This window comes from Leopardus geoffroyi, chromosome D2 (assembly GCF_018350155.1).
Source record: "Leopardus geoffroyi isolate Oge1 chromosome D2, O.geoffroyi_Oge1_pat1.0, whole genome shotgun sequence".
Classification (NCBI taxonomy): domain Eukaryota; kingdom Metazoa; phylum Chordata; class Mammalia; order Carnivora; family Felidae; genus Leopardus; species Leopardus geoffroyi.
Window position 1 is genome coordinate 76,232,106 of NC_059334.1, and position 17,066 is coordinate 76,249,171.

General features: G+C 52.9%; 1 protein-coding gene across 2 annotated transcripts in view; it reads left to right on the plus strand.

Moving 5' to 3' along the window:
- The window catches only part of GRK5 (G protein-coupled receptor kinase 5), a 218,567-nt gene that overhangs the window by 150,418 nt on the left and 51,083 nt on the right, over positions 1 to 17,066 (plus strand). The window contains exon 4 of one of the 2 annotated variants that reach the window (XM_045439116.1): positions 8,728 to 8,805. The exons of the other annotated variant lie outside the window; for it this stretch is intronic. Coding sequence (XP_045295072.1) covers positions 8,728 to 8,805 — 78 coding nt within the window. The remainder of the gene's footprint in view (positions 1 to 8,727; positions 8,806 to 17,066) is intronic. 2 annotated transcript variants of the gene reach the window in all.

The following is a 17,066-nucleotide window of genomic DNA, read 5'->3' on the forward strand; positions in this document are numbered from 1 at the left end:
CTCTCGGCCCCGGCTCCCTCACTCTCGATGCGTGAAATGCCCCCCACCTCCCCTCTGCCTGTTGAATGCCTGCTTGTTGTCTCGTACCCTACTCTCAGAAGCATTCCCCAACACCTCCTCCCTGCTGCACCCTCTGCTCTGGGTCCTCCCTCCAGCACGCACCCGAGCCTCGGTACTGGGCTGTGCTGGCAGAATGGTATGTTAGTAGGGAGTGCGGGCTCCAGAGAAAGACTGAAGGAACTGGCTGGTGGGGAGACCTTGGGCCGGGAGACCTTGCGGAACCCTCTGTAAGAGTTAGCCAGGTGAGTGTGTGGTGGAACAGCATGTCAGGCAGGGGAACAGCTAGTGTGGTGGCCTGCAGGCATGGAATCTGTGGCTGGAGTGGAGGGAGCAAGGGCAGAGGGGGGTCTAGGAGAGGTGTGGTCATGAAAGACTTTGTGTCATTAAAGAACTTTGACTTTGACTTTGAGTGAAATGGGGAGCCACTGGAGGATTTTGAACAGAGCAGTGGCATGATCCGACAGGTTTCTAAAAGATCCCTGAGGCTCCTGTGTTGGAACAGGTAGGAGCTCTGATAGGAGCTACTAAAGATGAGAGCTGATGGTTGCTCGAGCCAGCGTGGGAGCATTCAGCAGTGGTGACAGTGACTGCATTTGGGGCGTGTTTTTGAGGCAGAGTTGACAGTACTTTCAGATGCAGTGTGGGCGAGACAGAAGAGTTATGGATGGCTTCAAAGTGTTGACCTGATCGGATGGAAGGGTGGTGGGAGAGAAAGGCTGTGGGAGGTGCGTTTGGGGGAAGACCAGGAACTCCGTTTTAGGCACAGGCGGCTGGATGGTCTCTCGGACACCCAAGTGGAGATGATTGAGGGGAGATTGATGTTCAATTCTGGGGTCTGCGAGAAAGTTCTGGGCTGGAGATGGAAGACTGGGACTTGTCAACACACAGCTGGTATTTAGGGCCATGGGCTGGGCAAACTGACCAAGGAGACAAATGTGGAAGGAAAGATGAGGACCAGAGCCTGAGCCCTGGACCAAGACTGCTCCCCATTTGGAAACGATGAGGCATCACCAGCTTTGAGACTCATCTAGAGAGTTGATGAGGCAGAGCAGGGCAAGGCTAAACTCAGGAGCCAGTGGAATTTTCCAGCCACGTGTCTTGTTAGACACTTATAGTCAGTTTGAGAAGAAGAAAAAAAAAAATCCAATGGATGCCCATTTTCATTCTGGTCGTGCAGACGCTCCCTTTTGCTGGGCCTGTACCAAGAGCTTTTTTTTCTGGAAAGGAAATGTGAGTCTGGCTCCTCTGTTGCTGCGACAAATGCTCTTTACATACGTCTTAACGCGGCCGCCACTCCTAGAGCCGACCCGCCCCTAGCGTTTTGTCTGCATCTCTGGGAATGAGCGGGGCCTTTTCATCACCCATCTTGACGTCAAATGACCAGCCTTTGGAACACCTCTTTTACGCAGGAAGACTTTATTGAGTTTTCCAGGGCTGGCGCAATTCTTGTCTGAAATATGTTTTTTCCTTCCATCCTGCCTGGAACGCCAAGGAGGCAGCATACAGCCCTGGTGCTCCCTGGCTCAGCCAGCACCGTCCACACCATTCCCACCTCTGTGTTGAATTCCTACCAAGCGGAGTTTATTAAAAATAACCCGTCCTCGTCAGGCTCTGACGTAGTCCCCGGGAAGGGCTGCTCTCCTGCACAGTCCTAATGTCTGAGTTTCTCAAGTCAAGCAGGGGACTCATGGCTGTCTTAAAATGGGGCCTGGGTGATTCGGGGGTGGGGCGCAGGATGGTGTGTGTATCGTTCATCAGAGGTAATTCTGCAGGGGTCATTCAGCCCTCGTCTCAGTTTTCAAGGGCTTTCTGGGAGCCTCAGAAGGACTCTCTCATTGCCTCCCACAGAGAAACAGAGTCAGTGGCCAGAGTCAAAGCCATGACTAGATTTAGTTTCAAAGAGGATTTGACCATCTGGTGAGGGTTCCAGTGTAACCTCCTCAGGACAACAGAGTCTTTGCACAGACTCCTTGAAGATTGATGTACTGCCTCTCTCACCTGTTTTCTGGGAGCCTTGATGGCATCCCAGCTCACCTGAAACCCTCCTATCCCCCCACTTGGGTGTGACTGAAACTTTGCAGGTTTCTTCTCTTTGGGGTTAGGGGAGGTTTGGCAGACACTCAACCAGTTTTTCAGCACTTCTTTACTGAATATATCCAGTATATCATACTCCGTTCTAGCAGTTGGCAGCTACACGCTGAGCAGAAATAAGTGCCTGCCCTCATGGCACTGGCGTTTTGATTAAATGAAAGATTGAAAAATAAATACATAAAGGAAAATTTCAATAAAGTGAGTGATACTAGCCACGAGTTTAGAAAACTAAGTATTCATTATCTATTGCTGTGTAAGAAGTCACCTCAACACTTAGCGGCTTGAAACAACAAGAAACACTTACTATCTCACGGCTTTTGTGGGTCAAAAATTTTGGAATGCTTTCCCGAGATGCTACTGGCTCACAGTTTCTTAAAAGGTTCTATTAAGATGTTGGCTGGGGCTGCAGTCATTCAAGGCTTGATCTGTTTCCAAGTTTATGCACTTGGCTGGTGGCTGTTTCCAAGTTTATGCACTTGGTGGTGGCTGTTGGTTGGAGGCCTCTGTGTTTTCCATGTGAACCTCCCCACGGGGCTGCTTGAGTGTCCTTCTAACATGGCTGGCTTTCCCCAGAGTCAGTGGTCCAAGACAGCCTGCTAGAAGCTGCAATGTCTTTTATGACCTAGCCTCAGAGATTCCATACTATCATGGCCCCATTATCATGTTTACATAGGTTAGGCCTTTTCAGTATGGAAAGAGACTTCTCAAGAGCATGAGTAGCAGAAGGCAAGGATTATTAAAGTCTCCATCTTGGAGACTGGCAGCTACAACTATGAGGTTACAACGAATGAAATCTTGTATCAGGAAATGCTGAAAGGCACTTAAAGCCATTCATTAGACTATAGGGAATCACTTGAAATCAGTGTGCAATCACCTGGCTTTAAATATGCCTGGTTATTCTGAAATTATTTGTAAAACAATTTGCTGTGTCTCATCAGAGTAGTCAAGCATCCTGCTTCTCTTATAATTCAGACCCAGTATTTGTCTTGTCTTTCTATCACTTTTGTGCTCTCCCCCAAAGAGGAAGCTGGGAGGGGAGTAACCATTCTTCAGATGGACATAGAGACCCTCAGAACAGTTGGTGAAGCCAGACCCAGGGATCAGGGTCATTTGAAGAAGTCTAACACTTATAAAATGGGTTCATATAGCAGAAGCCTATGGAATTTTCCAGTGTCCTGGATACCCCACCCATCCTCCTGTCCTAGAAGCTGCCATGTTGTTAATGGTGTGACCCACAGTCCACAGTTTTCTGGAGCAGGGATGAGCATGTGAGCCAATGTAGGCCAATGAGCTCTTTCTCTAGAATTTGTAAGCTGGAGAAGAAGTCCTTCTCTGGTAAAGAAGGCTTAAAATAAAAATATTGAGAGCTGTTGACTGCCGTGTGCCACTGGAGCAAGCCAGTCAGCACTGAGAGAGAACGAGGCACGTGTGGGCATGTGTGCACACGCACACACACACACACGCGCGCGCGCACACAGATGAGAGTGGGTTCCAGAAACCCTCACGTTGCTGGTTCCTGGTGGTCCAGGCCTGGCTGCATTTTCATTCTCCTCACAATTTGGTTATTCAATCCATCCTTGATTTCTAGGAGCTAAGAGATAACAGTTCTGCCCAAACTAGGTTAGGTTGATGTTCTTCTTCCTTAGAACTGAAAGAGTAGTAGGGAGAGTGAAAGGCCTTTGCACAGTGGCCTTATGAGCCTTGTTGGAGAATGAGGATGGAGAAATAATTCTGGGGCTAGGGGAGAGAGGAGCAGCAGCTAGGCAGCCCAGGGGTGGTGGACGGGGTGGGGAGAGAGCCACTCTGGGCTGAGGCTGTCAGGAGGACGATGGGATAAGCAGAAGGTGAGAGTGTGGCCCCTTTGCTATGGGAGCCTGACAGCTGCTGGTGAATATGTCACCTCACCCCAGAGGTCCTTCCTTCTTTTTAACCTTTGCCCCAGCCAGGGTATGTTGCACAAGCACACAAGGACTGTGGTGCTGTCGAGGATAGTCTGGGGTCCCCTTGGGGTCACTGCTACCACTCTCGGGTTGTGTTCCTACATGGCCAGGAGGCAGCTCCTCCCTCCCTTCTTTGTCTGGTCACATCCCATCTGTTGCCTTCAGGGGGGCGGGGCCAGTGACTCCCTTCCTGACCTAGGCCCAAGAGGGCTCTTTAGATGGCAGCTGGAGACCAAAGAACATTCTGCCCAGGTAGATACAGGCTTTGGGGCTGACCGGGCCCACCCCACCGTCAGACCCCTGGGGGATGCCCCTTTGTAAGTACTTCTTCATTCCAGCTGGGGAGCAGAGAAGCAGCAAGGTCAGGGCCCTGCTATCTGAAGGACTGTTCAGTCAGGATCCCGGCAGGAGATGGAAGGCCCACCCACGAGTGAGTGCGGGGCTGCTGATGAAGTGCCAGGCAGGATGGGGACATCAGTGGCGCTGATGCGGTAAGTCAGGGCCTTTGCCACCTCTAGGTCTGCAGGGACCAGGGAAGGGACCAATGCAGACCAGCATACACCAGCTGGGTCTTTAGGAGTGGGGTCCAGGAACCATGGTGCCCAGGTGGGCAGGTGACTGCCCACCCTGTCGCCTGCCCCACACCAGGGTGGAGAGTGATTCCACAGAGGCACATGGAGACCTCCAGACCACACGGGCAGCACAGGCAAGGCGCCGAGGCCGGTGTGGGTGGAGCTGGGTGTTTCTCCAGAAAGGGCCGTGGTGAGCAGCACTGCCAGCCAAGCACGTCACTTGTCCCTGCCGCGAGGACTGTGGAAAAGCTGACCACATTGGTAATTACAGCAGCCGGAGGTGGCAAGACCTCATAGCATCTCTGACTTCATCTTCTTGTCGGGGCAGGAGAAGGTCTCCCAGGAGGAGGAGGTGACATCTGAAGTTGGTCAGAGGCCGAGAGGGATCCGGCTCAGCCTCCGCTCTTTAAACCAGTGCCGGCTTCTTTGAAAACGTGGCAGGTCCCCTTTTACTGGCTTGCGGGCCTCGCATTTTTAGAAATCATCAGAGGAAAGTGTGTTTTAATAGGCCATATTTTCACCGGCATTTTCTGAGATTGATGATGTAATTAGAGCAGACCAAGAGGATGAAACATTAGGTTTATAAACTAGGATGCGCACAGATGTTTATACTCTTCGGCAGGCACAGATCTGTAAATGATTCTTTTTGCCTTAAACCTAACGTAGTGTTTTGCTCTTTGTGTTATAGCAGCATCTCCTCCACAAAGGCCATTTCTGCGTTTGGCATAAATCACAGTGCGAACAGAGGCTCATGAAATGGTGCCTCCCTCCGTTGGATGTACGTCGGGAAGAGAAATGCCCTCCAAGTGGATCAGCATAGGTGCCCTTTGGCACTCTGGCTGTTAGGGTTGAGCTCACAGGTTTCAAATGGGCCTTACAGCAGGGACGACGGCTCGTGTCCCCTCTGGTGAGGGAAGGGGAGAAGACCTATCACCCTCTCTGGGTAGAGGGAACCCCCTTACAGATGGAGGTCACGGGGGCATTCCTCACATGTAGTTTTCTCTCTTCTCATTGAAGTCTTTGTGTGCCCTTGCCCGAGCCAACGCTAATTGTAAATTTCTAGGCTGTTGGCCCAACCTCTTATTTGCTGCTCATGTTTTCTGGTTTTAGCTGATTTCAGCAGCTTCTGCCCACTACCTGGGCAAGAGTGTTCCCATAGCAGTGGATTCCCGGGTGGTCCCCTGCCTCTGGTGCTGTGATCTGCCTGAGCTCTGTCGGCCAAGCTGAGCCGCCATGGTGCCTTCTCTCTGTCGGAGGCCTCTCGGGGGTCACTGCAGAGACACGGCCTGTCACTCCAGGTGACTTAATCAGTGTGGAAAGCCCAGCTGGAAGCCTTCTGTTGGTTTTCTGCCTCCCAACACAAATGCTCTTCAGGTGGTGGTGACCTGACATGGACTCTCAAAGAAAGGCCTTTTGATCCTGGGCTGGGGATGCCTGTCCCCGCGTGCTCCCGGCTGCCTCCCTGTGGAACTGTGGCGCCCAGCCGCCCAGCCGGGCCTCTGCTGGGAGGCAGCTGACCTGAAAGTGATGTTATTTTTTTAACGTGGGTTTTAGTACCCAGAGCAATAATATTTTCAGCTGGTTATTGAGGCTGATTAATGAGCTTCAAGCCTCCATTTGGTTAAATAGAGCTGCCTTCACAGATGTATTTTGGGACAGTGCAAATCCAGGGTTCTGCATGGGATTGAGTTACCCCGAAAGGTGGTCGGCCATTTGCCCGGGGCCTGGGCCCTGCAAAGCAGTCTGGGTAATTCCCATGGTGCCAGACCACTAGGCGGGTTTTCAGAGCAACAGGACACTGGGTGCTTCTCTCTTCATCCTTGAAAAATGGTGGTCAGTCGTGCTCTAGAACGATGAGCCCCTTTGGAGACATAGTTCCCAGCCCTCTCACATGCTCACTCTATTGTATTTGAACTGGTTATTGGTGCTCTCAGAGCCTCAGTTTCTTCATCTGTAAATTGGGTGATTCTATAACCTACTCCACACTATGTGTGTCCGGGGGGCGGGGGGAGGGCAGATGTGCACACATGTGTTAGTTTGGGGGGATTGTTGGGGAGCATAGGGGGGACAATAGCAGGAAAAACTCCAGGGGAAAGAGCCACCGTCTCTCCTTAAATAGTCTCACGAAATCATCAATCAAATCAATTCAAGAAATGATCAATCCCACGAGACTAGTCTTAATAAAGGTGTGGAGGCACTGGCCTTGGCAGGGACATGCACTGAGACGAGTGGCCCAATGGAAGTCAGGAGGCTTGTGCTCCTGTCCTGGCTCTGCTGTGACCAGCTGTATGATGTTAGGTCAGTCCTTTCCTTCCCTGAGCCTTGGTGTCCAGCTCTGAAAAGTGAGGGAGTCGGATTCCTTCCAGAACCACGATCCCATCGCTCTGTGATCCAAATGATTGAAGTGTTCATATTTCTTCCTTGGTGAAAATCACTGAGTCTTGATTCTCTGTGAGAAGAGAAACGGTAGCACAAGGAAACTCAGCCACGTTGTGGGGAAGTGTGCCAGGCTGCATCCGTGGGCTTTCCAAATGTGCCTGTGCTTTCCCTTGTCCAGGAGGCTCTTCTGGACTGGCCTGGGGGAGAAACTGGACCCTAGGCACTGGGCTGAGGGGTTGCCCTGAACCACGCCAGGAGGGCTGGGGCGCCTGGCTCCACGGTGTTTCAGTCTGTCTGTGTTGTCGTCATTTCCTCTGTCTCTTTTGAAATAGCTGTGCTTTTGGACCGAGGTTGACAAATCCTTGGGTGGTGGATTTTGAAATGGTTGTAAACAATGTGCAATTAGTTCTCTTGTCTAAATGAGAAAGGCAGGCTTACCCAGGCTTCTTGTTAACCGGAGGCCTTTCCTCCTCTTGGCAAAGGCATCAGATGTGAGTGAAGGAGCCCCTTTTGAGGTCAAGGAAAATAAGGTTTGTCTTTTGGAGGTCCACTGACTTGGCCAGCGATCTGGAGTCCTAAATTCCTTGGTGTTGTTGACAAAGAGCTCTGGTGTGGAGGTCGGCTGCTACCTCCCTGAATGACCCTGGGCATGTCTGCTGAACCTCTCCTGCCCTTCACATGCGGATGAAGGGGTATGGCAGTGGCCCCCCCCCCCCCGGCCTCCCATGTCACTATCTGGGCTTTTTTAAGGTTCAGATAAGAACATATGAAAAATCTCTGTGTGTTCATTTTATAAGCTGAAAGCTGCAAAATGTAAGGCATCGATATTAATGTTTTCTCTTGGAAGGCATAATAATGACGGGGTGATAATTATGCAACTGTTCATTGAGCAGTATTTATTTTTTTTTTAATGTTTATTTATTTTTTAAGAGAGAGAGTGTGAACAAGGGAGGGGCAGAGAGAGAGGGAGACACAGAATCCGAAGCAGGCTCCAGGCTCTCTCTGAGCTGTCAGCACAGAGCCTGACGTGGGGCTCAAACCCACAAGCTGTGAGATCATGACCTGAGCCGAAGTCAGACGCTTAACTGACTGAGCTACCCAGGCGCCCCCATTTGAGCAGTATTATTATGTGCCTGGCTCTGGGCTAAGAACTTTATCACATTCTGTCTGCACAAGTGCCTTGTAGTAGGTGCTTTTTCTATCTGCATTTTAGAGTTTAAGGAATTTGTCTAAGGTCACGCAGCTGTAAGGTCTGAGTGACCTGAGGGCAGGACAACCTCTCCGGACCTTCCCGTTTGGTGGCTGGTTATTTTCCAGGGGCTTCCTGTGATTTATCGAAGTTGGTGGCTCTCAACCCCTAGCTGCCAGGGGCCCTGCCCTCGCAGCTAGAGGGTCTGTCGGTTGGTGTGGGGTGGTCTGTTTGCTCCTGATGATTCTAACGTGCAGCCCGAGAGGAGAGGGCCTGCCCTAAGCACGTGTTCACGGATGGTGCCAAGTAGGCTGGGCTGGACATCAAGGCTCCTTGGCCAGGTCGGCTCCCCAGTCCAGGCCTCAGCTCCCTGCCCTGTGGAGGAGGGATTAGTCCCTTGACCTCCATGGTGTCTTCTCTGGGGCCGCTGAGGTTGTGTAACCATGAGAAGCTCATGAGCAGTTCTGATACTGTTCTTGTGCTTTTTCTCTTTCAGGCAGAATATGAAGTTACTCCAGATGAAAAACTGGGGGAGAAAGGGAAGGAAATTATGACCAAGTACCTCACCCCAAAGGTAAGAGGCTGCCCCAACCCCACAGCAAGAGGAAAAGGGAGGTCTTTTAGAGGAATTTGGGCCCTGGATCCGTGCCAGGCCATGTGGGGGGCTGTAAAGCACATGTAAAGCACGCACAGCCACGGGGCTGCAGAGACCCCGTATCTCATCCTCCCCCAGCAAGTGCCCAAGACTGGCGAGGCCCAAGGCGGGTGGGCCTGGGTGGGGAGGCCTGCTCGCTGGGGCCCAGTCCCCTCCAGGGACCCCATGCTGGCCATACCCAAGGATTTGTAGCTGGACAGGTGGAGGCCTGGCCCAGCTGGGGTCGGGAGTGCCCAGAAGAAAGGGCACAGCGGGCGTGGTTTGGAGAGGTTGGTGTGGAGGGAAAGGGCCCAGGGGTGGGCAGGAAGGAAATGGGGTGGCAGAGGCGACATTGGGTGAATACACACAGAATGTGGAGCATCCTAAAGTATGTTCTGGGTATACGGATGGGAGAGGGGCCCCCACGGCCCTACCTCAGGAGCACCCACACCCCAATGCTGAAGGAATGGTACCAGCCCCTGGGGTCCTGGTGGTCTTGGTTCCCTGGAACCTGTTCCTTCTCACCCCCAACTTGACAGATAAAGGTGGTCTCCATCTGGTTCAGAACTTGGCCTGGGAGCCTGGGGTTCTAGTGCCATTTTTTCTCCCCACACAATCCAGTCATGTTCCCTCACTGGGCCTCAGTTTCCATTTCTTAAATGTGGCCCTCCCTGCCAGACCCACCTTCTAGAGGTCTTAAGAGTCTGAGTTGAGACCTGTACCCACACAGTTTTGGGTGGGTCCTGTACCCTTGTGGGCCAGCAGTGGCTTCCTCCTCCTCTGGGACTGGGCACGCCCTCTGTCCCAGGCTGCTGGTGGACTGGGGCTACCACAGCCTGTGTGACGGGGTCCTGGCTGTTCACCCGTCCACACAGAGTGTGCCAGGGAGTAGCAACACAGGCATGCAGATCAGGAAACGGCTTCACCCCTAGTTTACCATGTGACCTTGGTCCTCCTCTCCCGGGGTCTCAGTGTTCTTTGCTGTAAAATGGGTGAGACTTGACCAGGTAATGTCAGAGGGTCCCTGCAAATGGGCTCATCGTGGACTCCGTTCTCTCAGCCTACACTGAATGACACGTGATACACAAGATAAGAACCAAACAAGGAGAAAAATGGGAGATGCTTCAGTCAGAGAGAGACGCGTGTTGGCAACGAGGCATAGAGACTCCCCGGATGTGACATTTAGCCCCTGATAAAAGACAACCCCTGCCCCTATCTGCCTGCCACCTTGGGGGCGCTGCCCCGTGGCAGGTGTCCCTTCGCAGCCTCACCAAAGCAGGATGCAGTTACACTGGTTTTCGGCCGCTGCTCAGGGTGACTCCACTCAGACAGGGAGGGTTGTGGGCAGAACAATCCGGGTCACGTACAGCTCCTTCAGAAACAGCTGGCCTTCTGACAGCCAGCGACACCCTTGCAGAGGCATCCAGGGTGACCTCAGGGCTTTCTACCCACAGCAGCTCCTTCAGACTTTAAAATCAGGCCTCCTCTCCCCTGCTCATACAGACTGTCTCTGCATATTTGTGTAGGTTTTAACTCCGTGACATGAAAGTCCCTTGAAGTGGTACACCCCATCTTGATGTTCTCAGCAAGGGTCCCAGGGGGTCCTCGGCAGCTCTGGTCCCACCTCACACCCTTGCTGCCCTCTCGGGAGTTACGGAGGTCCGGGGGGCCCTGAGCGTGTGGGGTTCCCCCACCGCCAGGGTCTCTCGTACCACACCGAGTCCCGCTCTGGGTGCTCATCTCCAGCATCTGCAGGTGGCCAGGGGGCATCTCTGTGCAGTCTCACACCCAGAGATGTCTCCTGCGTCACTTCCTGCCACTCGTGCCGAGCCCTCACCCCTACTTGTCATTCTCCCGCTGCCTCCCCTTGGGGTCTCTCTGCTTCTGCTTCCTTCTGTCCGCGTGACGGGCAAGCGCTCGCGGTACGTCGGCACATTTCAGAGATGAGAGGATTCAGTTCGTAAAACGCCCCCCAGACGCTGAGCGGGGCCGGCTCCCTCTGCACACGGCGTGGCCCTGGGCACATGTGGCTGCCCGCTCCGTCTGCGGGGCCCCTGGGCAGCTCTGCCCTGCTTTGTTTCAGACACAGGCCTCTTTGGCGTCTATGGAAGCGCTCAGGTTGAAAGTGGTCAAGAAGGAGACGTGTCTGAGCGGGGTCCCTGTCCACCCACACTTACAGCTGCTGACGTGCGGCTTTTGACCTGGTCACCTCTTGAGACAGCAGGAACGCCTTGGGCATAAGCAGGGCCCAGAGACCCAGGGAGGTGGGTGAGAGCAACAGCTCACCAGCTGAGCGCCCCCCAGGCGTTGTGTGTGCTGGCTTCCGTCTCTGGGACACGAGAGGTGGCCAGGTGGCGGCCAGGGCCCAGGGAGGCGAGTAACATGCTGCGGCCACTCAAACGCTAGAGTCTTCAGCTGCCCTCAGCAAAGGCGGTTTCTGCAGTGCCTGAGCTTTGCCAGTCCGGCTCTGCATCTGTGCCCAGTTTGGGGCTGCCCGCCCGCTTGTATTCCCCCAGACATGTGTTGAGGACCCACTGTGTGCAGACACGCTCACCTGATCCCTGCAGCTACCACGTGATGCGATTCTGTTGGCTCCGTCTTATGGTTGAGCCCGGGGAGGCTCAGGAGGGGCTGTCACCGTCCCAGGTCATGCAGCTGGGACTTGAGCCCTTGGTCTTCACCCCGTGGTGCACTGTTTCCCACTCCTGGCCCCTCACTGCCCTCCTGCCACCCTGCCCGGGAGCATCTGTGGGCCTGGCTGTGATCCACAGGGAGGATGAAGTGTTCCTCTGCTCGGCCCTGCCAGCTCCTTGGGCCCATCCAAGGGCTGCTGCAGGGGACTGTTTCACTCTCTGCCGACCAGAAGCCTCTGCTGGTGGACCCCATCCCGCCCTCCAGACCTCCCTGCCCCTGCTCAGCGCTGCCTCCATTTCCTGGAGGGATGGGGCCCAGACTCCTCATCAGCTCAGATGGTTTTACAAGTGCCTCAGAGCCTGCCAACATTTTTTCCTTAAGTACTCCTCAATTTAAGGAATTTAAACCACACCATGTGTTATGGCCCAGGGGCCTGGGGGAGGTGGTCGAAGCAGTCCCATGGGGCGACTGTTTTCCTACAATAAATTTCACACTGCCTCCCAGTCCTTCCTGTAGACAATCTCTCAGGAGCCGTTTTCACTTCTCAGTTCTGCAGATGGCCCAGGTGCTGGAGAGCCAGGGGCTGAGGCTCCGGCATTGACCCTCAGGTCTCTGAATAACCCCCAGAGTCATTGTCCCCAAACCCAGACTGTCCTTACCTTGAGCCTTTCAAGGCGTAGCCCCCGTGTCTCAGCTCTAAGCAGCAATTCCAAAGGGTAGGCTGAAGGACACTGATCATCTGAGAAGCTCTGTGGGCAACTACATGTGGGCAACACTGTCTGCTGCATGTTCCCCTTGTGAAAATTCACCTGGCACGTGAGCATCTCAAAGGCCCTAAGAAGTCCTGCAATAAAGAAACCTGTTTAACCGCAGACAAAGCATTTCCCAAACTTATTTGACCATAAAACCTTCCACCTTCCCGCCGCCCAAATTTTACACCCTGCTGAATACATCTGTGGCTACAGAACACATCCAAGGGGCTTCATGACCTGGTTTCCTTCTGCTTCAAAATGCTTTCTCCTGATACCCCTCCCACAGGCCCCACACTGGGCTTTGGCCCAGTCTCTTCTTGACGACCACATCTCGTTGTCCCTATTCAGGCCGTTCCCCACAAGGCCCTTTACCTAGACCCTTACTCTGTTTTTCTCCCTTCCCTGTTCCTCAGCCTGATACCTTGGCTGCACACATCCCCTTGCCACTGGTCAGATGCCATCACACCTACTTGGGCGGTCACCAAGCACGCTGCGCTGTGTACTCATGCAAGTACATGAGGTCGGTGCTTCTGTGCCCCGGTGCAGGGGTTCTGAGGAGCCCGCCCTGCAGAGGGTGACACACATCAACGGGTCCGTCAGCGGCAATGTGACGGAAACAGTGGCGGAACTGTGCAAAGGGAAAAGGGAAGAGGGGAGGAGGATCCTGAGAAGCTGCCCCTAGACCACCCCTGGACAAGCCAGGGAGGCTTCTGGGAGGTGAGGCAGCTGAATCAAATTTTAAGGTGATAAGGAGGAAGAGACCAGGTATGAATGAAAGGAAAGAAGGGCGTTTCATGGGCAAAGGTATAGAGCATCACCTGGGAATGTTTTGCCCCCCAGGGGACAGTTGGCAGAGACTGGAGATATTTTTGATTGGCACAACTGGGGGGAGGTGCTACCGGCATCTAACAAGTAGGGGCCAGGTGTCCTGTTGAGCGTCCTACGATGCACGGGACAGCCCCGTAACAAAGTATTTTCTGACCCCAAATGTCAGTGGCGTTGAGGTTGAGAAACCCTGGTATAGACGTGGGCAAGGGTGTAGCGGGAGTAGAAGGTAGGGGGATGGGGACCCCTGGGCAGCAGGGCCTGGCAAACCGTGCTGAGGAGATTGACACCATCCTGGAGGCAGTGGGAGCCGTTTGCGGTTGAGGCTGGTTCCTCTGACCACATGGAGAACAGGGGACTGGTGCGGGGACTGGAGGCAGAAGACTAGGGAGCTGATGCAGGTGCCACGGGAGTGACTGTGACCCATGCTGGGACATGACAGCACGAGGGTCTTGGGAAATGTTAGCAGGAAGGAGTTCTTGGGGGCGGCCAGGTGTGGGGTGTGAAGGGGAAGGGCAGGAGACCCAGGTGACTCCTCGTTTTCATCTTGAGTCACCGAGTGGGTGCAGCGCCCCCAGGAAAGACAGAGGACATGGGACGAAGGTCATTGCTGCTCACTGGGCAGAGATGGTGGCATCTGTTCTTTGTGGGTGTCCCCTGCACCTTCCAGTGCTGGACTCACGGCTCGCAATCATCGTGAGCTGCTTTGAATGAGACAGCGAGAGGGCCCTGGGAAGCTTCCTTCCGCGAGCCCCTCACCTCGTGTCCCTTGTGTCTTTTCTTGGGGAGCTGCCACTTGGCTGGTTTTTGTTCCCCGGCGTCTGACATGGTGTGTTTGCTAGGACTCTGGCTGGAAAATCCCTCTCGTTCTAAGTCAGAATTTATGCCTGGAGCTGAATTCTCACTCCCTGTGCGATGACGCCCTTCAAACCCTGGCTTGAAGGCTTCCTTCCTGAGAGGCAAGCCCACTCCTTGGATACTGCCCAGATCTTGCATCGGTTGGCCAGACATGGCCAGCTTTGCCCTGGGGGCTGTTGGAGACAGCAGCCCTGGGTGGGCTTTGGAGTGCACCGAAAGCGGGGCTCTAACACAAAGGCGGCAGAGAGCTGCAGGAAGACCTTCTGGAACCAGGTCGACCTGGGTCGGAGGGCAGACTTGGCCTCTTTCAGCTGTGTGGCCTTGGGACAGTTACTAGCCTTCCAGCTGTCAAGTGGGGGGGGGGGGGGTGGTGGCGAGGGTCCCAAATGCCAGCAACTACACAGCCCAGGGGCTGGTCCGTGTTAGACACTTGCTCAGTGGGGGCTAGCGTCTGACTTTCCCCCTCCTCTCTGTGCTTTCAGTACGAGGCTGTTGAATGAGGAAATCACTCAGACGTGAACTCCAGCTGTGGGGTTGAGCGAGGCCAAGGAGGGGTCTGGAGGGCCCCCGGCCGCAGAGGCTGGCCAGAGAGGCCAGGCTCGTTAGAAGGCGATACGTTCGTCAGCATGATTAATACTAGCTGCTACAAGAAACAACACCCAAATCTCAGGGCCTTCGCACAACAGAGATCCTTTCTTTCTTAGGCACAATCCGATTGGGTCTTCAGCTCTCCTGGGTGAAGACCAGGGGTCCTGGCTGCTTTTGTGGCCCCACCATCTTGAAGGTGTTGTCTCATGGTCACTGCCAAAGGGGAGGAGATGAGTGAAGGAAGCACTCAAGCATGAACTGCCTTGTTAAAGCTCCCCTGGCCAGCAAGGGAGGTTGAAAGATTTGGGGGAGCATACGGAATATGTCTTTCTGCCTACCTTCTCACCCCCCAAACCCCTACACTGAAAACATTGTCTCTGTGGCAGGCTAGTCTCTGATGCTGGTGAGACAGCCATGAACATGGCATGTCCTAGAAATAGTCAAAGGTATGTCAGCTTGGAGAAGCTGGCCCCCGGGGCAGATCAGATGTGTGTGCTGAGCTCTGTAGAGATCCAGGCAGCTCGTCTCCCAGGTACCTGCAGACCAGAGGTGATATAGGTGTTCGGAGTGGTGGGGGGAGGGGCAGGCTTGCTCTGAGCTGGGGTGGACCAGGAAGTAGTTTTAATTATAGTAATAAATAATAATATGTGATCATGAAAGTATCCATCACTACAGACTTTAAAATACTGGCTTTATGGAGATATAATTCACATACCATAAAAGTTATCCTTTTAAAGTGTGCAGTTCAGTGGTTTAAAATATTCACAGAGTTGTACCACTATCACCACTATTTGCATCCAGAGCATTTTATCACCCCCAATAGAAACTCTACTCATTAGCAGTCACCCCCTGTCTCCCTTTCCTCCCAGCCCCTGGCAAAAACTAATCTACTTCCTGTCTCTGTGGACTTGCCTATCCTGGACATTTCATATAAATGGAGTCACAGAGCACGTGCCTTTTGTATCTTCTTCTACTTAGTATAATGTTTCAGGGTGTACCCATGTTGTAACGTATTTAAGTACTTCATCCTTTTTCATGGCTGGATAGTATCCCACTGTATGGATAGACCCCATTGTTTTTATCTTGTCACCAATGGATGGACACTTGGTTTGTTTACACTTTGGGGCTATAACGAAAAACATTGCTGTGAACATTTGTGTACAGGTTTCATCCTGGACATGTGTTTTCATCCCCCTTGGAGAGATACTTAGGAGTGGAGTAGCGGGTCACAGGGTAACTCGGTGCTTAGTCATGTGAGGAACTGTCGAGAATACTCTGGAAGGGGCTGCGCCATTTTGCATTTCCCCCCGGCTGTGCATGAGGGTTCCCGTTTCTCTGCATCCTCACCAGCACTTGCCATTTTCCCTCTTTTTAATTTTATTCATCTTAGAGGGTGTGAAATGGTATCTCGTGGTGGTTTTGATTTGCATTTTCCTGATGACTGACGATGCTGAACGCTGTTTCATGTGCTTATCGGCCATTTGTGGATCTTCTTGGGAGAACTGTCTATTCAGACCCTTTGTTCATCTTTAAATTAGGTTGATGATCTTCTTAAAGTTGAATCCTAAGGCTTCTTTGTATGCTCTGCATACGAGTCGTTTATCAGATATGTGATTTGCAAATATTTTCTCCCATCCTGTGAGTGGTCCTTTTACTTTTGTGATAGTGTCCTCTGAAGCACAACGGGTTTTCATTTTGATAAAATTCAGATTCAGTTTTGTTACTTGTTTTCAAATGACTTGCTTTCACTTTGTCTTATCTATCCTTGTCAGAAGGCCTCGGGGTTTTGGGGAACAGGGTGCATATGGGGACAAATAAATCACAGTGCACGTTAGGCCCATGAATCTGGCTTCCCCTGGAGAACCAAAGCCCCATTGCCAGTTGGGAAAAGCAGGGCCAGGCACGGTCCTTCACGAATATTCAAAAAGTCCCTCTATATTTCTTAGGCTGTCTGTCTCCAACACTGCAATGCCATCTTACACACCTGCTCTTGGCTCCTTCTATAGCAACTCTCCAAGCTGGGTATTAGTGTACCCATTTTACAGGTCAGGCAGCCAAGGTTGGGGAAAGGAAGAGGCTGGTTTAGAATTGTGGGGCAGGGCTTCAGGCGAGTCCCCCCGAGTATCCTGCAACAGCCATGTTGTTTGTAGGACGTCTCGCCATGATTCATTTTAACTGGGCTCATAAGCAGTTGTGCTGGGCCTCCGTCTTTGAGCTGTGCCAGCCCAGTCACTGAGGCCTGGCAGATGGTACCCGGTTTTGATGTGGGTTTGCTAGGTAGCAAAAGGGGTAGCTCAGACCTGGTAGTGGGTTCTGCTGAAAGGGCCTGGACACCAAGGTGCACTGGTAGGTTGGGTCAGCCTTCTGACATGAACCGGCTTGGCAGCCTCTGTGGGATGCTGGGAACGCCCAGGGCGGGCAGCTTCTAGAGGGCACTTCTTGCTGGAGGTCTGCCGGCAGGATATTGTTCTCTGGGCCCCACATAGACACATGCCTCTTTGCTTCTATAAACAATGATAGGGTAAAGCAGGGAAGTTTGTTCTT